This window comes from Muntiacus reevesi, chromosome 2 (genome assembly GCF_963930625.1).
Source record: "Muntiacus reevesi chromosome 2, mMunRee1.1, whole genome shotgun sequence".
NCBI classification, from domain to species: domain Eukaryota; kingdom Metazoa; phylum Chordata; class Mammalia; order Artiodactyla; family Cervidae; genus Muntiacus; species Muntiacus reevesi.
This window is the reverse complement of record NC_089250.1, coordinates 43,977,350-44,004,851: the sequence shown is the minus strand read 5'-3', so window position 1 is coordinate 44,004,851 and position 27,502 is coordinate 43,977,350. Positions and strand designations below refer to the sequence as shown.

General features: G+C 50.1%; 2 protein-coding genes across 4 annotated transcripts in view; one reads left to right on the top strand and one right to left on the bottom strand.

Moving 5' to 3' along the window:
- The window catches only part of PFKP (phosphofructokinase, platelet), a 48,656-nt gene extending 48,284 nt beyond the window's left edge, over positions 1–372 (top strand). For both annotated transcript variants that reach the window (XM_065921412.1, XM_065921411.1), the window contains one exon: positions 58–372. In XM_065921412.1, coding sequence (XP_065777484.1) covers positions 58–205 — 148 coding nt within the window. In that variant the 3' untranslated portion in view covers positions 206–372. The remainder of the gene's footprint in view (positions 1–57) is intronic.
- A 466-nt stretch (positions 373–838) lies between these two features.
- On the bottom strand, positions 839–27,502 carry PITRM1 (pitrilysin metallopeptidase 1). Of its 2 annotated transcripts, XM_065921409.1 has the most exons (27): positions 27,400–27,502; positions 25,072–25,171; positions 21,428–21,534; positions 21,101–21,252; positions 20,542–20,656; positions 20,367–20,463; positions 19,605–19,765; positions 17,618–17,744; positions 17,290–17,378; positions 16,550–16,678; positions 15,854–15,967; positions 15,598–15,694; positions 14,674–14,808; positions 13,283–13,421; positions 7,621–7,737; positions 6,455–6,587; positions 5,587–5,707; positions 5,411–5,487; positions 5,034–5,199; positions 4,690–4,790; positions 4,030–4,150; positions 3,778–3,834; positions 3,207–3,319; positions 2,597–2,722; positions 1,743–1,888; positions 1,429–1,531; positions 839–1,349 (listed from the first exon to the last, which is right to left on the bottom strand). In XM_065921409.1, exons 1-27 carry the CDS (start codon positions 27,450–27,452, stop codon positions 1,250–1,252), a joined length of 3,096 nt encoding a protein of 1,031 aa, XP_065777481.1. In that variant the 5' UTR covers positions 27,453–27,502; the 3' UTR covers positions 839–1,249. The 2 variants fall into 2 exon arrangements, with proteins under 2 accessions (XP_065777481.1, XP_065777482.1); XM_065921410.1 differs by lacking the exon at positions 25,072–25,171 and having other exon boundaries at positions 27,400–27,470.

Genomic DNA, 27,502 nt, shown 5'->3' with positions numbered 1-27,502 from the left:
CAGGGGGGAGGCCCGCTGGGTGGGCCCCACCCCCGCTCAGCCTGGTCCCCCTCGCAGGCACCGGATCCCCAAGGAGCAGTGGTGGTTGAAGCTGCGGCCCCTCATGAAGATCCTGGCCAAGTACAAGGTCAGCTTCGAGGTGTCGGATGCCAGCCAGCTGGAGCCTGTGCAGCCCCGGGGCCCAGAGGAGCCGGCCGCTATCTAGCTGCTGCCCGCTTGCTGTCGTGGTCCAGTTATTTATGAGCACTTTACGCGAGCATCGTCCACGTGAAGCCTGACCCCAGGCCCTGGTGCACGGGCCGCCTGTGCTGTCCTGTCTGTTGCTTCACAACCTGCGGATCCCGCAGAATTAAACGTTTGCTACAACTCCAACCACCGTGCCCAGTGTCTTTATTTTACGTGGGAGTTGAACCTCGGGGTGTGCGGGCAGCTCTTAGGGTTCTGTTGGCAGAAACAGGCAGGTGTTTTCTAGGGAATCGGACCTGACCACAGGCAAGGCAAAGTCACTGGAGGAAATAGGCAGTGCTCTGACCTGCAACACGTGGGTGATGCCCAGCGCACAGATGGCCCTGGACCAGGGAAGGTGATGCTGCCAAGGGGGAGTGGGGGCATGCGCCCCAGAGTCTGCAGAGAAGGAGCCCCTGCCCATACCCTGTGTGCCTGGAGGAGGAGGGGGATGGGGGAGAGTCAGTGCCCTTTGGAGCAGAGCCTGACTGGACACGGTTGCCCCGCAGCCAGTGAGTGGAGGGCAGCCTCGGGACACCTCATGGGTTTCTCCATAAAGTCCCTAAAAACTACTTCAGAAAATAGTCATTTAAAATAATGGCTAACGCACAGGTAGGTCAGAGTCACCTTTTAATTTTAAAAGGCATGCACTAGGACAGTAAGGTAAAACGGCACTTAAAGCTTCAGAAAGCCTCAGACTATATACTCTCTCCGTCTCTGGCATTTGGTGAGTGATGATTTCCGTTAACTTCTTTGTGATCACGATTTCCTTCTTCAAGACAGAAGAGTTTTCATTTGACTTGCCAGACAAGACCTTAGGCAAAATTTTAAGAATGATATCAAGTGATATCATGTATATACGATCATATATATTTGATATATAAATAATATATACACATGATCAAGAGTTTTGTTAAAAAAAATAACTTAAAAGCTGAGGAAAGCAAGGCACTCAGCATCAGGAGGCAGGGTCACTGATGTCTTATGACCACGACAGCTGCTTGGCGATGCTCACGTTATCTAGTCACCGCTGTCTTATGACCCACGACGGGTCCTTAGCAATGCTCGAGTTGTCTGGCCCGAGCAGAGCCACGCCGTGTGTGCTTCTCCCGGTGTCCAGGTACCTGGAGGCAGGGGGGGAGCGGTCACTCGGGTGTCATGGGGTCACAGGGACTGGACACTAAGCACCCGGCTCCCACTCACCTGTGGCTCACATTGACCAGGTCTTCATGGCAGACGGCGAAGAGCTGCTCACGGTGTATCTGCTTCATCTCGTCCGAGAGGCCATACAGGAAGTGGTCCAGGCCTGAGAGCGAGTACAGGGGATGGGATGGGGTGGTTGTTGGGACACGCAGCCCCTCCCAGCTTTCACGCCCCGCTTCCACCACAGGTCTCAGCACTGCCCCTCATGTCCACTCCTCCTGACTCGGCTGAAACGTTGGGCAAAGGGGGAAGCACAATTTTGGGAGGATGAGCTCAAGCACCGTGGCTCCAGGTGTGTCTGCTACACTACGCACCTTTATCTGAAGGTGCCACCGGAGCATCCACGGCAGAGAACACCGAGAGCTTTGCCTCGTCGATGTCTTGCTGGGTGAACCTCCCGGCCTTGGCCCAGTCAATGGCCTTCATGAAGGACTGCAGCGTTTCCGTGGAATGTGGATCCCTGGAGACCCGAGGGGTCAGACACTGACGTTTACCAACAAGGGACAACCAAGTATGACGCACTGGTCCACACTTTGGGGTCATCAGAGGCTGGTTTCACATGGTACAGACGGCCCAGTGCTCTGGACACTGACGAGTGGCCGCACAAGCACCACTGCTGTCCCTGGAGACCCAGCCTGTCACCCTGCTCACTATACCTCTGCCACCAGGACAGGGACTGGCCAGAGGGAACAGAAGACACACGTCAGACACCCCAGACGTAACAGTGGCCCCTGTGGAGGCCGATCTCAGGCATCCTCCCTGAACACAGAATCCTCCAAGGTCCTCACTCACACAGGCATGTGGTCCCCAGAGCATCTGTGAAAAACACCTTGTTTCTGACCCTCTGGAGATCCATAGTCCCTGCACGACTACGACCACGTCCAGCCCGTGAGGAGCAGAGGGAAGCCCCTGCTTTGGAGGTGTCAGTCCTGCCCTGGGGCAGTGGGGCCACAGGACGGGAGACGTGAGCAGGCAGGAGAGTCTGTGGCCCTGGGGACCCAGCCCGGCCCCGAGTGTGTCCAGGTCGTCTCCCATGTACCCTGGTCTCTAACCCCAGAGCGGTTCCAGGCCCAGGGTTCCCAGGATTGTCTGTCCCCACTGCTGGTGTGGTGAGAACAGGGGAACGTCTTTCTGAAGCTGGCCCTGTGCGTAGCGCGCTCAGATTCACCTGTATGAGTATAGTGTGAACATCCCGCCATAGCTGAGCCGGGCGCCTCCGCCATAAGCGCCACCTTTTTCTCGAATTTCCGTGTGTAAGAATTTAGCAGTCATCAACCGTGCCAGGATCTTGAGGCTGAAAAGATAAAAAGATGCACATTAACAACAGCAGAGCTGGTAGGGCAGGAATGAACATAACAACGTGATCCATGAGGGCAAGAAAAATGTGAGCAAGGTGAGGCCTGGGTGACGGGAGGGACAGGGCGGGCCTACTCCCTCCTGCCCTGCCGCAGTACTCAGGCGTCTTAGGTGAGTGGCCTCCACCATGAGCGCGTCCCTCCCTTAGAAAACATGCTCCAACGGGGAAAGTCTGCCAGAGCTCCTGGGAGAGGTGGGGGCCCACAGACGGCTCTGCTCCCTGGCAGGGACAGGGGGTGGGGAGGGGGGATAAGGAATCCACCCATCCACAAATCTTTTTTCAGGAACTTCTATTTCTGTGATGTACGGGAAGTTAAGTCCCCACACCCAGGGAAAGTGGTCCCTATGTGTTTCTAAACCCACATCTTGCTACTCAACAGAGCCACACACAGTCCTGCTCCTGAGGGCCCAGCCCCACGCACCTGGCGTGGTCTGGGGCTGCATATGGGGCGGTCCTGATGCACTCAGCAACGTAGTTCACAGGGAACGGGAGCAGGAAGTGCGTCTTCATCTGGCAGGGCTCGAAGGTGGGGTCCTGGGGCAGAGGCCAGGCTGTGTCAGTACCGTGTGGCCAAGACCCTTGAGGACCCAGAGCCCAGACCATGATGCCCTGGGCAGCAGCAGCAACCCCATCCACACACAACAGCACTGCCAACCTTGCCCCACACAACCTCTGCAGGGTGGAGGTGATATATCCCAGCCCACCCAGACCCCCTGGGTCACCTCACCCCACTCCCTTCCAGGGCCCTGAGCATGTGGCCCCGTCTGGTCACTTTCCTGGGATAAGCGCCTTTGCCTTTCCTGGGGTCAACGGTGAGGGGGGTGGGGGGTGGGGTGTGGGGTGGGAGGTGACGTGATCCTGATACAGCAGTGATGTTTGAACAGAGGTGGACTGAACACGAGGCATCCACACACACAGCACCTGGTGGTCTCAGTCAGGCTGGCCATGGAAGGGGCGGCAAAGGGGGCAGGGTGCGAGAGGAAGGGACTCACCGTCACCAGCCTCCTTATGACTGGGCAGCTCCCGCTGGATGCCTTGGGTGCAGGTTTCTGGAAGTGAAACATTTCCCAGAGAAATGAGTAAACCCTAAAACGCACGTGAGCAGGATAGGTACATTCCGGAAACAGCCTGGACGCTTAGGGTCCAGGCAGGATAGGCTCTGCAGCCCGAGTATTCTTCCATCGTGAAGTTTGGGGAGCAGAAGTCCCCTTGTCTTGGGCCACAAGGCGGGCCCCCAGCCTCACCTCCACCACGTGCGGGCACACAGGCCTCTGCTGCTTCTCACTCCGGCTGAGGCTCCTCAGGAAGGCCTCCACCGCGCCCGCCGCCTGCGACATCTGCTGGGCAGTTGCGTTCACAGAACATCTGTTTAAAACAGCGTGTGCACAGAACCATTACTGTGAAAAGATTACCAAACTGTAAAAACATATACATGTAAATGTACAAATAAAAGCTGAATAAACCAAAAGCCAAACATCACAGCCGTCTTCTTTCGCCACATGCTTTCCGGGTATGGAAAAGCCTGACCCTGCTCTCCGCCGGCTCAGAGCTCTGTGTCCCTGAGGACAGGAGGTGCAGAGAACAGACCAGCCCATAGTGCCTTCAAGGCCATGGTCTCAGAACACACACTGTCCAGAGAAGGATAAACCTTCATTCAAGTAGCATTGTTAAGTAGTCAGAAGGTGGTGGTAGTTCTCCACCCTCTCAGAAAACATTTCTCTGTGGTTCCTCGAACCTCCACTGAATCAGACACTATCATAAAAAAGCGTCTGACAAACACTGAGAAGACCTGGGCTCTAGGATGCACGCTGTGGCTGCCCCCAAGCGCTCCCTCTGAAAAGCCTCTCCACACCACACTCAGCAACAAGGAGGTAACTGCAGTTTGGAGGCCAGCACGGCCCTACCTCAGGCTGTCACAGTTCAGCAGGTGTTTCCAGATACGCAAGAGCTTCCCCAGGACGGGCTGCAGGTCAGTCATCTCCACAATTCTCTTCATCAGCAGCACCTGAGTCAGAGAGCCCACAGGGAGAGCCTGACCAGACGTCCTGACACAGGGACATGGGGCTGTGTGTGTGGTTCTGTGCATGCGTGGGATTCGCACTTGCCCAGCTTGAGGGCAGGGAGCTGTGGGCTTGAGAAAATAAGGTGAGAGAGAACATTTTCCGCCCCCCAGCTCCGAAACCTGGCCAGTTCATGGTGGCCAATCTGTTAAGAGCCCTGGAGAGCCAGCCAGCCTGAGCAGTCTCACCTGGTCCATCCCCCCGAAGGTCTCCTGCAGGTCGCCTGCAGGTGCCAGCGTCCTGCCTGCCCTGATGGACGCATAGAGGTGGCCCGAGTCAGGGACCCCATTGGACAGCTCCTGCGCGGCCATCCTCACCAGCACACGGAAGTGCTCCTCCTCCTCAAGGCGGGGGCTGCAGCGGAGAAAGCCAAGATGAGTCCCGGGACCCAGCCACGCCCCCTTCCCCAGTGGGAAACCTGCCGAGGGCAAGTTCTCAGGGGAGGAAAGTGTTGAGACTCCACCAGGGACCACAGGACCAGGCCTGCAACCAATCACAATAGGGCAAAGTGCTCACAGGACTGGGTCTCTGGTATGTCTGAGGTCATGTCTTTGCAAACACTTACTTGTTCAGTATCTCACTCCACAGATGCATCATGTCTGCTAGGTTTCTATCGAGGCAGAAAGAGGAGAAGAGCACACCCTAAACCAGGAGGGAAGAAAGAATTCTGACCTTCTGAAAAAGAAAAAAAGACACAGGGAAAACCAACCCCCGCCAGCCTGCACCTGAGGAAATAGTCACCTGCTCGTAGGTGTTGAGGTATGAGTCGTCGGGGAGCACCTGGGGGGCGGCAGCCAGGCCACCTGTCTTCAGCTCCACCTGCTGGGCCAGCTCCCGGTAGTCAAGGCTGCCGCAGCCCAGCCTGTGCAGGAAGAGCATGGAGTCACAAGGCGGAGGGTCCTCTGGGCAGGGAGTCCCCCGACTGGGCCCCCCGCCCACAGCAATGCCTGCCCAGCAGCTGGGCTCTCCAACCCCAAGCTCTGTAGCCCCTCAGGTACAGGCAGTCTTGGGGGTGGGGGACCTGAAAAGCAAGCTTCTCTGTACTCTCAAGAAGTCACTTCAACATGGATGACACCTTGGGAGGGAACACCCTCATTGCCGCCCTGAGTGCAATAACTAACTGTCCCAAGTAAATGAATAACTAACTGAAGTCAAGGTGACGACCGGGCTCTCCGGGAACCCTCTGCCATGGAAGGCAGGCGGCGGGAGCGGGCCGTACTAATGAAGGGCGGGGAGCAGTGGACAGGTTCTGCGGGTGACCCCAGCCCTACACGTCACGTTTAAAGCTTAAAGCTTCTGATGAGAAGCATTATTCTCTTCATCATCTTAAAAAGAATTTAGTTGAGATAGCTGTGTATTATGTTCACGGTTTATAAATGTATTTTAATGTACTACATTATAGTAAGAAAGTATGATGTCCAGAAAGAAAATTCTCAACAAATACATCACCCACCTTTCTGTAACAACACTACGAGATTTGAAAAATAAAACCACTCACTGACAGGTGACACTGATTCCCTGAAACAGGACACACAGTGAACACCCCCGAGTAACCAGGGAAGACATGCTGAGCTCTAGAGGCGCACGTTCGCCCCATCCAGCCCCTTACTTGGTGAGGACACTGCAGAAGAGCGGCACGTAGGGCCGCAGCTCCACTGGCAGGGCGTTGAGGCTGCAGAAGGCTCTGAAGTAGACCACGCCGTTGGTGGGCTGTGTGCAATACTGGACTGGCGTGTCCCCAGCTGTGGGAACAAGGGTACTTCTTCATATTCTTACCAGCAAAGTTTTAACCATGTAACCATCATGTAATATTTTTAAAACACTAAAGCTTTTCAAGGATGGAGTTTTAAATTTTATATTAGCAAAAAAATGCTATTCATTGGCTGTACATCATTCAGACAACTTTCCCCGCTATACTTTTGTTATGGCAAAACCTGGAAGTCTTTAAGCTGCTTTGTGAGGAACAAAAGCAGAGCAGGGACACTCTTGGGGTGTCTGACCACCTGCGGTTCAGCACCGCCGCTTGCACTCAAATCCTGGGCATAGGAGGACGCTGGCGGCCCCTCTCACAACACACGCTCACATAACCTCACCCCGCCCACCCCACATGCCACTCACCCCCCAGACCCCTCGGGCACTACCCTGTGTTCTCATTTTCACATCCCGAGCGCAGTGCCTGACCTGCAGCGGAGCTGGGCACTACTGATGATGAATCAAGACACTGACTCAATGAACTTCACTGATAAACCAGACTTGAGGGGGACGCTGACCCAGCTTCCCAGAAGCCTGAGCCAGAGGAGGGGCTTTGCCAACACTCACACACGAGTAACAACAGACACATCATGAGTCAGGGGTGCTAGTGCACAGCCAGAACTCTGACTAGACATGGGCACCATGAAGGCCAGCGCTGGGGTCAGACCTGCTCTGGCAGGAGGGGCTGTCATGTCACGGCCATGGGGAGCAGTATCACCACCACGGGCGAGGGCCCTGCATCCAAGGGAAGCGAGCAACAGGGAGCAGCAACGACCCCTCTGCATCCCATAAGGCAACACCCAGCGCTGTGGGCCTCCGGACCCCTGCCCGACTGGGCTGTGGAGAGGGCAGAGGGGCCTGAAAGACACCGTGCCCTTGAGAGCCATGTGAACATACATGGTAGAACCCAGAAGCAGGGTGCTTAGCACTGCGGGACCCAGGACTAGAAACGGGGACTCAGACGTCCTCTGAGGATGTCCACCAGTGGCTCTCCTCTCAGGAACACCAGAACCCGCCACTGACCTGCCTGCACCACCTCCAGCTCCGTGACCGGGATGTGAGGCTCGATGTCCGACACCCTGAGCGCTGGTAGACACGACACGTCCGGAGGTTGACTCTGCTGAGCCTGTAGTTCCAAACCTATGGGAGGGGGAGTGGCAGTGAGCATCCAGGCCGGCCCTTAGAAGGCCCTGCTCAGTCCCTCTCCTGTCCATGAGTTTCTGTAGTCTCCCCTGGGTGCAGGGAGCCCCGCAACTCTCGGGTCAGAGGTTGCCAGAACCAGAGACAGCAGCACAGTAAGCACCCAGCAGCAGTCGTCTCCCCAGCTCATCCTCAGTGATTTCAGAGGATATGTTTGCCTGGGGAGGGGAGTTTGTGCAAGTAGTTCCCACCCCCATTTTATACCACAGACTGAGCTTGTGGGTTGAAGTGCACTAACTCTGTACTCATTTACTTGTATTTCATTTTCACTCATCTTGGCAATATGCTGTGTGATCACATAAAGTTCATAAATAAAGAAATGGGTGAACACACTTTCAGGGCCCGATCTTACACTGATGTGATGGAGGGGTGATAGGGGACGGATGGACACCCTCTCCTTGAGTCCCTGCTCAGTCCAGGCAGCCCATGGGGAGGGGGTGTCACAGGGTGAAGTCCTGTCAGCCTGAGTCACCTCACCCCCACCGGGTCCCTACCTGGGCCCACACAGGTCCAGGGAGCCAGCTCCACGTACTTCTTGGAGCCCCCACACCTTCAAGGCCCCTACCCGGCCGTTTCCCCCATCAAGTGAAGCACCCCAACCGCTATGCCTCAGACATGTCCTCGTGTCCTGAGAAAGCTCCCTCGCACCCTCTGTCCTGGAGAGCACAGGGCAGAAGCCGCGGTCACCTGCTCCACCACAGGCCCCGGCGGCCCAGCTGTGCCCCTGCACACGGTACACACGACACAAGCCCCAAACTGGAAGACTGAGTTTTCCAACAAACTAACCTTCCATTCCCACTTCTCACTGGTGCTTATCTGCAGACTGGACCCCGATTCACAGATTCTTTGCACTGAGTCCACACTCAAGACTACTGGCCTGATGCAATGGTAAATGCAATAGGCTGTATCCAATGTCTCCAGATCACTCTGCTGTGATCCTGTAACCAGGGCCACCATCCCTCCACAGGCAGGCATGGGCTGGAACATACAAGTTTTCTTAACACAAGACACCCCCACGGCCAGACCAAGCTCCTGATAACTCAGGGAACACACGTCTCTGTGCTTGGGTATGGAATTACCTTCTGAGCCACAGCTTGGAAAATGGATGGACCACATCAAACTAAACATAAAGAGGCTACCTACACAGCAGGAAAGAATTTACAAATCTAATGTTACCTGGTAAGATATCCAAAATATCCAAAGAACTCAGTAGCAAAAATCATCCAATTAAAAATGGGCTGAGGACTGAACAGGCATTTTTCCAAAGACAAAATAGCCAACAGGTACAGGAAAAAGTGCCCAAAACCACTCACCAGGGAAATGCAAATCAAAATGCACGAGCCGTCACCTCACAGCTGTCAGAAGGGCAGACAAGAGATGCAGCAACTGCTGACGAGTCTGTAGAGGAAAGGGACCCTTGTGCACTGTGTGTGGAAATGGGGTCTGGTGCAGCCACTACAGGAAACAGTGTGGTGGCTCCTCACAGTAGTAAAACCAGAACCTGCTCCTGGTTATGGCCCAGCAACCCTGCTCCTGGTTACCTATCTGAAGAAAATAAAACACTAACTGCAAAGGAGACACACACCCCCGTGTCCATGGCAGCACAGCACCATTTACAATAGTTAGGATGTGGAAATGACAACCTAAATGCCCACCAATGATGAATGGGTCAAAATGCACACACACACACCACTACACCACTCCACACCACACACCTCAGAATACCACACTCAGTCATAAGACAGAAGGAAAAATTTCCATTTGCAACAATGTGGATGAAGCTTGAGAGTATTATACTCAGTGAAGTCAGACAAATAACTATGATCTCACTGATGTGGAATCTAAACAATAAAAACACAAAAAAGCAAGCTCATATAAACAGAGAACAGACTGTGGCTGTCAGGGGTGGGTGGTGGGAGAAACGGATGAAAGGGGTCAGAGCTACAAGCCTGCAGCTGTAAGTTCCAGGCACGTCATATATGGCATGGTTACTGAAGCTAATAATACTGAATTTAGATTTGAAAATTGCTAAGGGAATTTAAAAGTTCTCATCACAAGAATTCTAGGTATGATAATAGAGATTACTGTGTGTCTATTATTGTGCCCACAATAAAGGACAGAAACGGTAAAGAACTAGTAGAAGCAGAAGAGATCAAGAAGAGGTGGAAACAAAACACAGAAGAACTGTACAAAAGAAGATCTTCATGACCCAGATAACCACAATGGTGTGATCACTTACCCAGAGCCAGACATCCTGGAATGCGAAGTCAAGTGGGCCTGAGGAAGTATCACTACGAACAAAGCTATTGGAGGTGATAGAATTCCAGTTGAGCTGTTTCAAATCCTAAAAGATGATGCTTATAAAAGTGCTGCACTCACTCACAAATTTGCAAAACCCAGCAGTGGCCACAGGACTCGAAAAGGTCAATCTTCAACCCAGTTCCCAAGAAGGGTAGTACTGAAGAATGTTCCAACTGCTGGACAATTGTACTCACTTCCCATCCTAGTAAAGTTATGCTCAAAATCCTTCAAGCTAGGCTTGAGCACTACATGAACCGAGAACTTTCAGACATTCAAGCTAGTTTAGAAAAGGCAGAGGAACCACAGATCAAATTGCTAGCATTCGCTGGATCACAGAGAGACCAAGGGAATTCCAGAAAAACATCTACTTCTGTTTCATTGAGGGGTAGCTTTGACCCCTTTTATCCATTTCTCCCACTATCCACTGATCCACAGCCTTGGACTGTGTGTATCATAAAAAACTGGAAAACTCTTAGAGATATGAATACTAGACCACCTAACCTGTCTCCTAAGAAACCTGTACGCAGGTCAAGAAGCAACAGTTAGAACCTTATATGGAACAAATGACTGGTTCAAAATTGAGAAACAAGCATGACAAGGCTATATATCATCACCCTGTTTATTTAACTTCTATGCAGAATACATCATGCCTAACGCCAGACTGGATGAGGCACAAGCTGGAATCAAGACTGCTTGGAGAAATATCAACAACCTCAGATATGCAAATGATACCACTCTAATGGCAGAAAGGGAAGAGGAGCTAAAGAGCCTCTTGATTGAGGGTGCAAGAGTAGAGTGAAAAAGCTGCCTTAAAACGCAATATTAAAAAAAAGCTAAGATCATGGCATCTGGTCCCATCACTTCATGGCAAATAGAAGGGGAAAAGGTGGAAACAGTGACAGATTTCCTCTTCCTGGACTCCAAAATCACTGTGGATGGTGACTGCAGCCAAGAAATCAGAAGAGGATTGCTTCTTGGAAAGAAAGCTATGATAAACCTAAACAGTGTATTAAAAAGCAAAAACATCACTATGCCAACAAAGGTCCATATAGTCAAATCTATGGTTTTTCCAGTAGTCACATATGGATGTGAGAGTTGAACCATAAAGAAGGCTGAGCACTGAAGAATTGATGCTTTTGAACTATGGTGTTGGAGAAGGCTCTTGAGAGTCCCTTGGACTGCAAGGAGATCCAACCAGTCAATCCTAAAGGAAATCAGTACTGAATATTCATTGGAAGGACTGATGTTGAAGCTGAAGCTCCAACAGTTTGGCCTCCTGATGTGAAGAGCCAACTCATTGAAAAAGACCCTGATGCTGGGAAACACTGAAGGCAGAAGAAGGAGGCAGAAGATGAGGAGATGGTTGGATGGCATCACCAATTCAATGAACACGAACTTGGGCAAACTCGGGGAGATGGCGAGAGACAGGGAAGCCTGGTGTGCCGCAGTTTATGGGCTCGGTAAGAGCTGGAAACAACTGAGCAACAATAGAGATTAACTGGACGAACTGTGGTAATCATCTCACAACATATAAATACATCAAATCATTATGTTATATATCTGGAACTAATATGATGTTATGTCAGTTACTCCTCAGTTTAAAAAAAAAAAAAATTAGGCGGCTTTCCTGGTGGCTCAGTGTTAAAGAGTCCGCCTGCCAATGCAGAAGACATGGGTTTGATCCCTGATGAGGGAAGATCCCACATGCCACAGAGCAACTGAGCCTGTGCTCCACTGCCTGAGGGCAGCAATGACTAAGTCCATGCACCCCAGAGCCCGTGCTCTGCAACAAGAGACGCTACCACAATGAGAAGTCTGAGCACAACTAGACAGCAGCCCCTACTCGCCGCAACTGGAGAAAAGCCCTTGCGTTGACAAAGATCCAGCAGAGTCAAAAATAAATAAAATTATTTAAAAAAATAATAAACTTATGGTTACCAAAGGGCAAAGGGAGGTGGGGAGGGATAAGTTAACAGATTGGAATGAACATATACACACTACTAAAGTACATAACCAACAAGGACCTACTTTAATAGCACAGGGAACTATATTCAATAGCCTGTGATAAACTACAATGGAAAAGAATCTGAAAAAGAAACAGAACCACTCTGTTGTGCACCAGAAACTAATACAACATTGTAAGTCAACTATGCTTCATTTACACTTTAATTAAAAACAAATTTATGGAAGAACTCAAAGTAACTCTCTGCATATGTAAAGAATTCAGAGATTAAACAGGTTAAATCAAATCACCTCAAACTCAGCATGATCAAGTCACGCTAGAGTCAACTCCACCTGCCGACATGCCTGATAAATTCTTTGTGTAATCCCAGCCAACTTCTCAGGGGTGGGGGGGTGGCGGATGTGTATGTATTCCTGTGTACTGTGTACATATGTAAACGTCATACGCTACAACCTGCGACTGCCGTACAGAACCCAGTGGCTCTGACAAACGCACAACGTGAGCAGCACACCACCATCGACGGCAGGTGCCACCGCCCCAGAAGGCAGCCTCACCCGCTCTGGGCTCACGGCCTGTGGGACTCACGGACCCTGCATGTCCCAGTGTTCTGGCCTCGTTATGGCTGAGCAGAATCCCACCATGTGGACATCTCAGTTACCTCTCTGTGTGGACACATGTGGGGCAAGTCAAGTCCCGTGTGGACAGATGCTTTCATTTCCCTTGGGTGAACACTCAGGAGTAGGACCGCTGGGCTTTACAGGCAGTGCAGGTTTACCACTTAAGTAACCACAGACCCGTTTCTGTGTTCACAGCGCCTGCACCACAGGCACCCACGGGGGCTCTGTGAAGAAGGCAAGGCTTCCATCCCCCTGAGACCTGCCACCCCTGAGCTCACAGCACACTCCGTCCCCAGGACCTGTATGCAGTCAGCTGCAGACTGCCACGCAGCACGCACCCAGTGGCCTATGCAGCCTCGGTAAGAAGAAGGCGTCTGTGAAGTGTATAAATGCATAAACCCTGTGAAGCCACCTCTCTCCCAGAAATCTGGCCTTTCCTGCTGAATCACAGAGTGTAGTTTCTGAGGAGAAGGTCAGTCTTGCTGGGGTTAACACAGAACTCTGTAGGCAGCCAACAGAGACCTGTTGGCTGAAACCATCTCCCTCCTTAGTGCTGGGAAGCTCAGTGGGGCTGGGTGAGGGTGGGGCAGCTGCCAGATCTGACCTTTCTTATAGATCTGCTGCTTGTCTTCCAGAGAAAGAGAAGTGACCTTTTGCTGCAGTTTTTCTGTTTCCATCTGTGCTTGCTTCTCGGAATACTTGTCATCTGGTTTCATGGATAAAGTCAGCTTGTGCTGATTATCCTGCAACAACCAGAGCAAGAGAAAAGTCAATTAAAAACAAGGTCTTATGGAAGCCAGCATTGAGCCGGCCTCCAGCAGGGTGCGCTTAGCCCCATAGTTCTGTTTTCCCATTTTTCACGGTGATGACAACAGAACTTGCCCCACGAGGCTGTGCACGCAGAGCCCGGGAGCCACAAGCAATCCTTGAGGCCACCTGCTCTGCAGGGACCATGTGGTCTACATGCCAAGCTCTTATCTGGAACACAGTCACTGTAGTTCCTATGTCTTAACTACAAACGCATTGACATTCAATGGTGCCTTTACACCTTGGTTGTACAAACAAACCACCTGTACCTTTTAATACCATAGTAAACCTTTGGCTTTAGTCTAAGTTGAAGATAACAGAATAAAATAATTTTTTACCAAGTCTTCATTGTACTACTAACTTCTCAAACCAAAACTAAACTCTCCACTCAGTATTTTATAAACCATGAGGACATCTAACATGACTCAGGTGACACCGGGCCCCTTGACTTACTGCAGCCACTAGACACACACGCCCACAGAAAGCTCAAGTGCGACACCACAGAGCGGGAGGACCACAGCACATCAAGCACCGTGTGCAAAATGGCTTGTGATCAGAGATGCAGGACGAACGGCCCAGCATGGGCCCCACTCCCAGCGCAGGTGCCCAGGACCACGACCTCATCACCGAAGGACAGTCCTCCCCACCCCCATCCGCCCAGGGCAACAGGGGAGATGACATTCCCCTCCATCAGTGATGGTCCACCAGGGAACACACACAAAGCACAAAAGCCCACAAGTCTGTGGAGACAAATGAGCACCAGAGAGTCCTTGGTAAAAATAACCAGAACATTCACACACTTGGGCCACTCTTCTCATGATCTATACAATCTATTAGCAAAACAGAACAAATATACAGGGCGACCCCCTGGGGTCCAGGTTCAATCCATTATCAGGGAGCCAATATCCCACAAGCCAAGAAGTGCCCTCCTCACCAAAGCAATACAGGCAGATGCTCCGTTAAACAACCCCCCCCACATTCATACACAAAAACCCACCTGCATGAATATCTGGAAAACACAATTTTTAAAGCTAATATGACCATTTACATTTTTAATCAACAATTAAAAAATTAAATTCCCTATTGTCAAAAATCAACTTATACAATGCAGAGTATATTCCTAATGTTCCCTTCATTATTATAAAATTCAACTTTAAAATTACAGACATAAATTCTCAACTTTCTTACCTTAAAATACTGTTTTACTTTTTCTTGCAAAAACCTTGGATTTTCCTCCAGGCACTTTCGGAACTGAGCCACCTGACTTCCGAGCTTCAGGAGCTCTATGGGGTCCCCGTCGTGGTTCCAGCAGGAAGCAATGTACTATTGGGGGGGGGCAGGTAGGGGAGTCACTAAGAGCCACAGTAACCTGCAAACCCTGTGTCTGCCCAGCAAACATCCAAGTCTGCCTTTTCATCAGGACTCAGCTTCTAGACTTAAGAATACCACAGATGACTGCTCATGAAGAAAATTAAATCATTTTTTGGCTAGGAGAACTAAACTCATGATTTTTTTCCCCCTAACAAATTAGAAAGCACAGATTTAAAAACTACTTTATGGAAAACATAATTATGAAGTCATGATAAATCCCTATCCATTTAAAGCACTCTCTAAATCTATTAAAAAATAAGACATCAGAAAGCTAAAGAAGCAAATAAAAACACGAACAATGTATTACAAAACTAAATTAACAGTAATTTTATATCAGATCCAAACACCATAGCTTCCCCAGTTCTAATGAAAGGTGCTGTGAGTAACAATCTGGATTTTCAAGAACCACTAACTGGGCTTCCCTGGTGACTCAGCGGATAAGAATCTGCCTGCCAATGCAGGAGACACAGGTTTGATTCCCCCATCAGAGAGGATCTCACATGCCGTGAAAGCAACTAAGCCTGAGCCTCACAATTACTGAGCCACACGCTGCAGCTACTGAAGCCCAAGCGCCTAGAGCCCATGCTCGGCAACAAGAGAAGCGACCACAATGAGAAGCTTGCACACCACAACTAGAGAAAAACCCGCACGGCAATGAAGACTCAGCACAGCCAAAAATAAATAAATTAAAAAAAAACACGAACTAACAAAAAAGAGACTGAGGAGTTTAAAAATACGCACAGACGTCAGAGTGAGTCCAAAGCTGACAGACTGGTGCTTCATCTGTATTTCAATTTTATGAAGTAACGCTTCAATGCGATCCTCTTCAAATCCTTTCCTACAGAAACATCAAGAACTCAGACACTGAAAAATCCATGTGTATGAACAACAAGGCCACAAAGGTGACATTCAAACAGCTGCCATGAAGGAGTGCGTGTGATGTGAGCCTGTGTGTGGGAGCAAGGACCCAGTCCAGCCCTGCAGATGCTGCACGTACTCGATGACATCATCTAGCGTCCGGTCCACGATGTCCCGGACCGTCTGAACGTCCTTCTCTGCGATGCCCTGCAGGCCCACGCTGAAGTAGGCCTCCCGCGTGCAGCCATTGTACCTGGTACGAAATCAAGTGACACATCAGAATCTGCACGCCCCTCCATCGCTGGTTGAGGAGACGCTTCACTGAGATCAGAGCCTCTACAGGACTTGGCCAGGAGAAGCCAGGAGGGCAGCTCCTCAGGTACCCGCTGCTCAGATATGATGGCTCACTCTTACACTCATGTCCTTTTAGTTTTTCCAAAAACCACCACAATTAAAATTCCAGAGCAGAACAAATCTAGAGAGTTTTACCCAATGCTATGATTTCCAAGGACTTCTAAGGGCCTGACTTTTCAAGCAGGCAGCAGCATGCCACTCTTGGAAGTGTTGGGTTTTTTTTGTCAATTGCCCACTGCAGAGGACATCTAGAGCTTGTGCTGGAAGCACAGCTGGAGCAGGAAGATGGCCCTCCCCTAACCACAGGGTGTGGAGCCGCCTATACCAGTGACCCCTCCTCCCCTCCCCCCACCCCTGCTCCCCCACGAGCGGCCAGTAACCCCTGCCCTGCAGGAACCAGCCCAAAATGTGTCCAGACACTATTAGGTGTCAGAAGGCCCCTCACTGCTGAGTAATGATCTGATCTGACAGTGACACGCACCCAACATCAGGGGAGAAGTCGGTGCCAAGTCCGGATTCAATGAGGGCTTTGTAGAAGGGGGCGTTGGGGCCACTGATCAGGAGTGAAGACAGAAGACTCAGCGTGAAGGCTTCAAACGTGTCGGTGATGCTTGATTTATAAAGAGGGGGGAAGAGAGGGAAATGGTTGGCCCGTGGAAATGTTTTCAAAACTACTAAAATGTCAATCTATGGCAAAAACCACTACAATATTATAAAGTAACTAGCCTCTAACTAATAAAAATAATTGGGAAAAAAAATAAAACTATAATAACTGGGAAAAAAAACCTACTAAAACCACAACACTTTTATTTTCCAAAATAGCTGAAATTCTACTAGAAATTCTTACATTTCAACCTCTATTTTAATAGTTAGGTGGGCAAAAGAGCATTTCTTGACTTGCAAAGCTCTTACACTGTGGGACCTTGGGGGTCTCACACCATCAGCAGATAGTGACAGCGTGTCAGGAGCCCTCCCTGCCCACACCCCTCAGGCCAGGCCACTGGGGTCAGTCTTGTGTGAACAAAGCTTCTCAAGGTCAGAGTTCACAGGGCTCTTCTCACGTGCAGAGGCACTGTGACCCCAATACTAAACCCAAACCGTCCCGACACTGTTAAAGACACCCCACATCTAATAACACCACTGGAGGCCCAAATCCCCCCAGCTGCGTGCTCCCAGGGGCGCGTCCCCACAGGGTGGGCAGCGTGATCCTCACACACTCACTCAGGTAGGAGGAAGCTGACACTGATGGTCGTCTGCCCTGAGGGGCCCTCAGCCAGCGAGTCCGGGGCGCATGTGATCTGGAACTCCCTCTGCAAGGGCACAGGCATGCGTCAACGGACGCAGATGGGCAAGGGCACCCGACATACAGGACATCCTCTGTGCTTCTCATCAGTGCAACTGTGCTTCTGCACGGATCACTACTCTTCCAGCCGGAGAACCCTCACACCCACGGCAGGCCCGCGGTGCTGGAAACCCTAGGAACACGCACCCCACCTTCATGTCACATGCTCACAGGCCTGCTGATCCGTGACTCGGACCCAGCTCTCACCGGCTCATCCCAGGGCTTCTGGGCTGGCACTGACGTCCGTGGCTCAATTCTCTGAAATTTACTCAGGGCCTCTTCGTGAATTTGCTTCAGATGCTGCTCCAGTGGAAAGTTACCGTAAGTGAAGAACCTGAAGTTTGAGAGAGCACCTTAGTCTACATCAGGCTTTGACTGAACCAGAGGGTGTGCAGGATCTAACAGCCAGAACACGCCAGTCCCCATGCTGATGTCAACTTCACACAGGAACGCTTGTTTAACCACAACACTGAATAGAGAGACTTCTGCTCTCTTCTCAAGATGTGGTTCAAACAAAGCACAGATTGTATAAAAAGGATTAATTAAATAAGATCGGGCAAAAACTGCTCTTAATTTTGAATCTACTATAAATGTGTTACAAAAACCAAATAAACTACACCTTAAAATACTTAAAATCTAAGCTACAGCACCAGAAAAATCCATCTAAGACTAACAACAGAATTTTAAATGTCACAAACGTCAAATCTGGGTCACAAATCTCAGATCACCCATGTTTTTAGGACAACACGTTACTCACTGGGGTAAAGAGCATAGTGCATAACATATCTTTTTAGCAGAACACAGTCTGAGCTACGATTGAGGGCCTGGGAGCTAGTATCCTAGAGATCCCATCAGCCTCCCTCTCAGAGCTGAGAAAGTGTGAAGCCAGCAGTGAGGTGTACCTAGCTGTGCACACTGGTCCCCGCACACCCAGCTGGTTCAGCCCCGGGACCCCTGGAGGAACCACGGGCCTGGAGCAGGAGGAGGCCTGCCTCTGGGGCCAAGGCAGAAATCAGAAGTCACTGAAGATGTCAAGGATGACTGTCAAAGAACTTCCTGAGGCCACTGTGAGGACAATTTGAGCACTAAAACATTTTTAAACTTCATCTGGTGATCCCATGGTCTTAAATATATACACATATGAAAATATTTCCATGAGGTCATTATGGTCCATGAGGGGGCACCGTCCCACCAGAAAGAGTGCTTAAGGGACACAGCAAGGAAAGGCTGCCTGTGGGCCTCGACTGATCAAACATCTCAGGGACAACTGGAAATCAATCTCGGTTAAGGCATAAGTGGTTTTATTCAATCATTTATTCTGTTAAATGTGAAAACGGTGTTATCTCATGTAAGAGAACACCCTTGTAAATATCTATGTGTATCCGTGTATGTCTATACACATATACATGTCTGTGTGTATCTATACATGTCTAGTTGCCTGTTTATACACATGTCTACGTGTCTATGTGTGTCTATACGTGTCTATGTACACACCCAGAGGACGGAGTTACAGGCTGAGCACATAGGGTTCACTGATCTACTCCCTACACTCTCCTGAATGATTAGGAGGTTTCATAATTAATTTTTTAAAATTTTACACTTAAAATAGTTTTCCAAATAACTTTATATGACTGCTTAAAGTATTTGTAAACTACTGTTGTTTAGTCACTAAGTCATGTCTGACTCTTTGCAACCCCATGGACTGTAGCCCGCCTATCCACTGTGGGCTCCTCTATCCATGGGATTTCCCAAGAAAGCATACTGGAGTGGGTTGCCATTTCCTTATTCAGGGAGTCTTCCTGACCCAGGGAACAAACCCACATCTCCCGCACTGCAGGCGGATTCTTTACCACTGAGCCACCAGGAAAGTCCTTGCAAACTGTCAGCGTTTTATTATCAATCATACCTGAAACGGTAATTGATCAGAGATTGAATGACACAGCTATCTCTCTGGGGGCACCTCTCCAGGACTGCATCAGCCCTAAACCACGGCCTCCTGTTATACCATTAGCCTAAGGCTGAGCTGCAGAGGCAGCAGGCAGGGGCCTTGCCTTGTGGGTCTGAGGGCACGTCCACACACAGCGGGCTCCCATCCACTGCCCGTGGTCGTGAAGGAAACCTCCCAAGCCCAACTCAAGAGAAGCAGGACACTGGGGGAAAGCAACCCAGCATCAGGCTTCCCAGGCAGCATCACCTGGCGTTGCTGGGGTGGTAGTGCATGGCGTGGAACTGTCTGAGCTGCTCCCACGTGAGGTCAGGGATGCACAGGGGGTCCCCTCCGGAGACCACCGAGTATGTGTGGTCAGGAAGCAGGCGGTTCTGAAGGTGCTGTGAGAATATCCTCTCGTTATCTGTCTTCAAGTAAAAATACACATGTATGTGAAAACCAGCACACACACTGTTCACACGATTCAGCAAAGTAGCCGCGTTCTGGGAGTCCCCCTGCTGACACCCCCAAGTACCCACCCAGATGCTTTCAGCCACGAAATTCTAATTAAGATGTGAACATTGTTTTTTTAGACATGGTGCTACAGCACACTTGAACTCCAGAGTACAGTGTCGGGAAACAAAAACTCCCTGTGACCTGCCTTCCCACAACATTCACTGCGTGTGGTCATCTTTACCATAACCTGAGAGACACTGTATCTGTGAACCCACCCTACACCGGGGCAGGGAAGAGCGGAAAACCAAGGTCCCAGGATTGTCAGCAACACGATTTTCATCTGGCCAAGCCCCAAAGACCAGAGGTCACCATGGTCCCCACACCCCCAAGAACTGCCGTCCAGCTCATCGCCCAGCAGTGCCAGCTCACTGCACTGTCCACGCTAATGCAGGTTCTCACAGTGAGGATATTAAGTGACATAACAAGATGCCAGCCATCTGCAAAGACTGTTTCTACTCCAACATTTTATACAGTAGGATAATTTAACACAGCACGAGAGAGGGAAACACTCACAAATGCTCCCTTCATTTCATTGAAGACGACGCCTTTAAAGACCAAGGGCGTCTGGGGGTCATTTGGGTCCTCATGTTCTAGTCGCCATCCTTCCTGCCTGAAAAGTGACAGACGATTAAATGGTGACAGTGACTCTACCGCTGAACTAAAGATCAATGAACCAATCTCTACATACCAGAAGTCCAGTTCCCGCAAGCACGGAAAAAAGGCTGCGTCCAAATACACAGACAGGAGGTTCTGGAAGTCCTTGGGGTTTTGTGTGGAAAATGGGTACAGGGTGTAATCGCTAGCTAGACACAAAGAAGAGGAGGGTTTTAAACACAGCGGTTTCCCCAGGTTCACGCCAGCACTGTCTGTTTCAGCCTCACAGCAGGTCCACGCTGTCAGAGGCACAGAGACAGTAGTACCCGCTGCAGGGTGGGGGGGTGGGACTACCCACAGGGTGCCTGCCACCAGCCCATACCCCCTGCTTCCTGCAGCCACAACCCAGACACCAGCCCTGCTAACCAACCTTTATGGCATTATTCTCCAAAGAAAACAGCCATCACCTTTTCCAGAAATAATTCAGATGCATTTTCCCTAAAACCCCAGGTTTTATAATCAACCCCAGTGTGGTTTTCCTAAGGGATTACGCATCAATGGCCTCCAAACAGAGATTGGAAACTCGACCCCAACCTCAGGACTGCCACCCCCGCAACTGAGACCAGGCAGCCCTGGCTGGGCCCACGTCTCACCCGTGAAGGCATTCATGAATGTGGACAGCGACCGGTTCAGCATCTTGAAGAAGGGGTCGCGGCAGGGGTACCTCTGAGAGCCGCACAGGACCGTGTGCTCCAGGATGTGGGGGGCGCCGCTGCTGTCGGTAGGGGTGGTGCGGAACTGCACACTGGGGACATAGCCGCACGGTCAGAGCCCCTCGGGGTACAGGCCAGCGGCATCCTCGCCTGACCCGCGGGAGCCGAGGGGGAGATGCCCCTCCTCTCCATTCCTGCTGAACCACTGCACGTGTGGCAGATGCCCCTGCAGAGCATCCAGACTGTGAGCCCAGGATGCACACACACCTGAACAAGTTGTTTCCATCCTCGCGGGCCAGGTGCAAGTACTGTGCTCCTGTGCCATCATGGCTGAGCTTCACGGCTGTCAGAGACAGCTCGGGGACAGGTGTCACCTGAAACAAGGAAATGGGGGAGCTCGACTCGGCTGGAAAGGCGTGTAGCACGGGGACGCTGCATCTGTGGGACCTGGAGGACCTGGCGGGAACCTCCAAGTCCAGAGTCCACAGACCAGGAAGGCAAGACCTGGGGCTGAGGATAGCACCACCATCCCTCCTGAGCGTCCACTGTCTGCTAGCATCTCCCGAGTGTGCCACAGGCGTCCCCGGGAGGGAGGTATCCCACCCCACTTACAGATGAAAACTGAGCCTGGGGCTAATGGGACAATTTGCCAAGATCACAGAGCCTGGAGTCAGACCCCTTGTGTCGCACTGGGCTGCCCTGGAAGAGAGTGGACTCACCTGGAACGCACCACAATGAAGAGGAGCCCTGTTCAACACAAATAGAGAAAGCCCATGCAGAGCAGACTCAGGACAGTCAAATAAATGAAAAGAACTACTCTATTATTTAAAAACAGCAAACTTTTCCTCACCCCCTGGGGGAGGTCTTGTCTGTGGGCACTGAGTAACTTGCACTGTCCTTGGTACTGAAGCAACTGAGTCAAGGCCCTGCTGTAACCTCAGCACCTTGTCACCATGACCACCACTGGGTGTGACAGGGACCTGTCTTTACTGATGCAACTTCCTAGCAGGGTAGAGGTAAAAGTTCTGCTGTCCTCAGCCTGCTCTGGGGGCCCTGCTACAAAAACTATGTGCTTCAAGTGGCCTACTGATGCCCACATAAGTTACAGCAATGAAACTGTTTACACCTCGTAGTTTACAACTGTACTTCCGTCAGATGTGATCAGTGTATTAGGTTGGTGCAAAAATAATTGTGGTTTTGCAATGTCGAACTTCACTACTTGTTATCAGAACATTTTTTAGAACACAGTCTTAAATGTGGTTATGTCACACATCATTTTAATGTGCATTTCTTGCTTCATGTTTTTTGCTAATGACTTATTACTTACTGGGTATTTTATATTTAGACTATATTTAGACAAAAAGCAAATCTGAGCGATTTTCTTATTCTAGTTCAAAACGGGCGTAAAGCAGCCAAGACAACTCACAACATGAACAATGCATCTGGCCCAGGAACCGCCAGTGAATGTACACAGTGCAGTGGAGGCTGAAGAAGTTTTGCAAAGGAGATGAGACCCTTGAAGATGAGGAGCATAGTGGCCGGTCACTGGAAGTTGACAATGACCAACTGAGAGCAATCATCAAAGCTGATCCTTTTACAACTACACAAGAAGTTGCCAAAGAACTCAACGTTGACCATTCTATAGTCATTAAGCACTTGAAGCAAATCAGAAAGGTGAAAAACCTTGATAAGTGGGTGCCTCATGAGCTGACTGCAAATAAAAAAAAAAATCCTTGAAGTGTCATCTTCTCTTCGTCTACATGACGAATCATTTCTCAATCAGATTGCGACATGTGATGAAAAGTGGATTTTATACGACAACCAGCTCAGTGGTTGGATGGAGAAGAAACTCCAAAGCATTTCCCAAAGCCAAACTTGCACCAAAAAAAGGTCATGGTCACTGTTTAGTGGTCTGCTGTGCATCTGACCCACTACAGCTTTCTGAATCCCAGCAAAATCATGACATCTGAGAAGCAAGCTCAGCAAATCAATGATATGCACTGAAAACTGAAACGCCTGCAGCAGGCAGTGGTCAACAGAAAGCCCAGTCCTTCTCTGTCACAATGCCCGACCGCAAGGTGCACAACCAGTGCTTCAAAAGTCGAACGCACTGAGCTACAAAGTTCTGCTTCTTGTGCCATACTCACCTGACCTCTCGCCAACTGATAACCACTTCTTCAAGCATCTCGACAAATCTTTCCCAAGGAAAATGCTTCCACAACCAACAGGATGCAGAAAATGCTTCCCAAGAGTTCACTGAATCCTGAAGCACGGATTTTTATGTGACAGGAATAAACAAACTTATGTCTTGTTGGCAAAAATGTGCTTATTGTAATGGTTCCTATTTTACTATATAAAGATGTATTTGAGCCTAGTTATAATGATTTAAATTTCATGGTCCAAAACTGCAATTATGTTTGCACCAACCTAATATTTAAAACCAGTCTACCTCTGGGCTTCCCTACTGGTCCTGTGGTTTAGAACCTGCCTGCCAAGAAAGTGGACATGGGTTCGATCCGTGGTTCAGATTCCACGGGGCAACTAAGGGCATGTGACACAACTACTGAAGCCTGTGCTCTACAGCCTGGAAGCCACAGCCACTGAGTCTGAGTGCTGCAACAACTGAAGCCCTCGTACCCTCAGCCTGTCCTCTGCAACAAGAGAAGCCACCAAAATAAGAAGCCTGTACATTTCAACTAGAGTAGCCCATGCTCGCCACAACTAGCGAATGCCCGTGCATGTGTGCTAAGTCGCTTCAGTGGTGTCCGACTCTTTGCAACTCCCATGAACTGCAGTCTGCCGGGCTCCCTATCCATGGGATTCTCCAGGCAAGAATACTGGAGTGGGTTGCCGTGCCCTCCTCCAGGGGATTTTACCAACCCAGGGATCGAACCGGCGTCTCTCAAGTCCAACCTGCATTGGCAGAAGAAAGCCCATACACAGCAGCAAAAATCCAGTGCAGCCAAAAATAAGTTAATTAAAAGTAAAAATAAAATAAAATAAAACCAGTTTACCTCACAAACGGCTCTCACAGCAATTGTTTCTCAAAAAGGACCATGGTTTATTATAAACTAAGTTTCCACAAAACTTGAAACATACAGGAAAAGAATCATGCCTCTGAAGAAGGTATTATTAACCAGAACTATGCAGAAATCCCAAGTCTCTTGAGACTTCTTTAGGGGCCCCACAACCATGAATCCCTTTAAGTAGTTCAGAGACCCTGCCCTGAATACGCCCTGCCCCTGTTCCTGGAGACAGATGGTGGCTCTCCTTTACCTCTCCACAAATCCATCCCCACCCTGCTTGTGGCCAGCAGACCCTCCTGCATCTTCCTGTTGCACACCCGAGTCCTTCCGACTGTGAGCTGCCTGCCTCTGTTTTTATTAGTGTAAAGTACAGTGTGAAACCAACATCCAGTCGATTGTATCATGTACATCGCTGTCAATTACAGCATTAAAGAAAAAAAAAGTTTAAGCCAAACAAAACAAGATATTTTAACATAAACTAAGTACCTATAGGCCCACACAATCTCTTTTGTATAATCTTGAAACCCAAATGGCTCAAAACCAGAAAGATTTTGCCCAACTTTGAAGCAAACTTGGTTGATGGTAGGAACTTGACCTGAGTAGATGTGGGGCCTTCAGTCTTAACACAGGTCATCAGCAATGCAGAAACAAAACTGTGTTTATTTGCTCCCTAAGCTGTGCAAAGAAGTGAGGCCTCAGGCACTCTGGGAAGGGGCTAGGGGGTCTGCTTTCATCTGAGAGTCAGGAAACCCTTTCACTTGCAAAATCTGCTCCTTTGAGCATCTGCTGTGAAACTGAAGGAAGCCTGGGCTGGGGACACACATGAACAAGCCCACCCACCACATCTCTGCTCTGAGCTGACACAGGAGGCCCCCCCAGGCCCACCTGGCTGACGGTGAAGCCGTGGATCCTCTCTCCAACGCGGTACTGCAGCGCTCGCTCACAGGCCTTGGTGCTTCCCCACCTCCAGGCTCTGAGGTGGGCACTGTTACATTTAAGGAATGGAGTCAGATGATCTGCTGGAAGACTGGCTAACATAATTCAGCAACATAACAAAAACACTGCCATGTGACAAAGAATTCTAAGAAAAATAAAAACCTGCATCTTCTAAACACATTTCAGAAAATCAGTTTCCATTTAAGTCCTTTCAATTGTATCTCAACTCACCTAAGCCTCGTAATATCAAACACTTAATGATGAAAACCTTTTATTTCTACATGTCCATAAGTAACTGTAATACAATCATGTCACCAATTTCCCTTGATTTGGGGGAAAAAATACAGTTCTCATGTCAAGATCACGGTATCCCAATGAGCTCAGACTACAATAAAGTTTCATCCCACACCTGCCAAATTAGTGAGAATTAACAATCTAGTGTAGTCAGGGGCTCACATGGCCACTGGGTGTGCACACTGAAGGAAGACTTCAGAACAGCCCTGTCCTTATTAGATGAGCAGTTCATTCCCCTCAACATATGTGCCCTGTGACCTGCACTCACTCCCTGGTGCACAAACACACAACAACGTGTACACCATTCCCAAGGGCCCCAAAGCCAGCAGCCCAAATGTCCAGTAACAGAGAACAGATAAATTGAACTATTCAGTTGATAAACTTAGCCTTAAGAATGAATGGACGACAACTACATGTATCAAAGATGTGGGCACATGATGCTGAACCAAAAAAGGTGCATCCAACCAGGTAACACTGTACTGCAAGACTATACAGGGATGGTAAAAATACAGAGGAAAGCAAAGTTACTTCTGCAAACCAGAAGAGCAATTTCATTTAAGAGAGAGGGAGAGTTAAGATGGGTAAAGGGTAAGCTTAACCTGGGTAACAGGGACACAATTTATAGTATTTTCTACATTAACATTAAATCTCACAAAAATATTCTTTATAGAAAGTATGCGCTGAAAACACTGACTCATTCAACATCATGCAATAGTATGGGTCTATTCTATAAACAACCAATATTTCCTTCCTGGATTTAGCCAATTCTAGAATTATGGGATAGAAGAGTTTAACCCAAATACCCACTAAAGACAGCCCAAAGACAGACACCCCTGTTTCCTACCCTGGGCAAACAGGAGCTAAACTCCACCATAAAGTAAATCTCTGAATCAGCATGAAATTAAAGAATTTATGTTTCTTTAGAAAGTAAAAAGTTACAGATGTACAGAACAGACTTTTGGACTCTGTGGGAGAAGGCGAGGGTGGGATGTTTTGAGAGAACAGCATCAAAACATGTATATTATCAAGGGTGAAACAGATCACCAGCCCAGGTTGGATGCATGAGACAAGTGCTCCGGGCTGGTGCACTGGGAAGACCCAGAGGGATCATGTGGAGAGGGAGGTGGGAGGGGGATCGGGATGGGGAATACATGTAAATCCATGGCTGATGCATGTCAATGTATGGCAAAAACCACTACAATATTGTAAAGTAATTAGCCTCCAACTAATAAAAGTAAATGGAAAAAAAAAAGAAAGTAAAAAGTTACATTTTACAAAGTCAAAAGGAATGATGCTGATTCGGTTTGAAACTAAATGCATTCTTTTCCCATAAATCCACTCATTAAACACGAAGTTGGAGGCTCAGAAGTATCCACCTGCCAATGCAGAAAACCCGGGTTCGATCCCTGGGTCGGGAAGATCCCCTGGAGGAGGGCATGGCAACCCACCCCAGTGTTCTCGCCGTAGAATCCCGTGGACAGAGGAGCCCGGCGGGCTGCGGTTCAAGGGCCGCGAAGAGTCGGACACGCCAGAGCGAACAGCCCTCTACCCCGAGGCCCCACTTTCAAGGCCGCAAAAGCGCTCAAGACCCCGCCCACAACCGCAGGGAAAGGAGCAAACGCCCAGCGAGAGCCCTGCGCGCCGCCCCCTCATGTCGCTCGTGTCAGCCCACTTCAGAGGGTCTCCGCCTCGGAGGCCTGACCACCGATTCGCGCTGGGTCTTGGCTGGTTTCACCCCGCCTTCGCTGGCCGCAGCTCCCAGCCTCGGTAACCGGACAGGGGCTCCCTCCCTCCGGGAAGAAGGCCACCACGGGGCCCGCTCTGCCTTCCTCGCACCGCGGCCTGCGAGGGCGCCCCGGCTGGGGGCCGGGCTCTCAGAGCCGGAGCCCCGCGCGAGGGGTCCCCGGTGGGGGAGCCCCGCCGTCCCGCCTCCTCCCCGCATCACCTTGCCCTCGCTCCCGGCCCCCAGGCCCGCCCCCTCACCCGCTGCCCAGCCTCCGGAGCGCGTTGTGCGCCCTCCAGCCGCCGCGCCACATGCTGCCAGACTAGCTCGCCGCCGGCGTGACCCCGTGCAACCCAACGCACG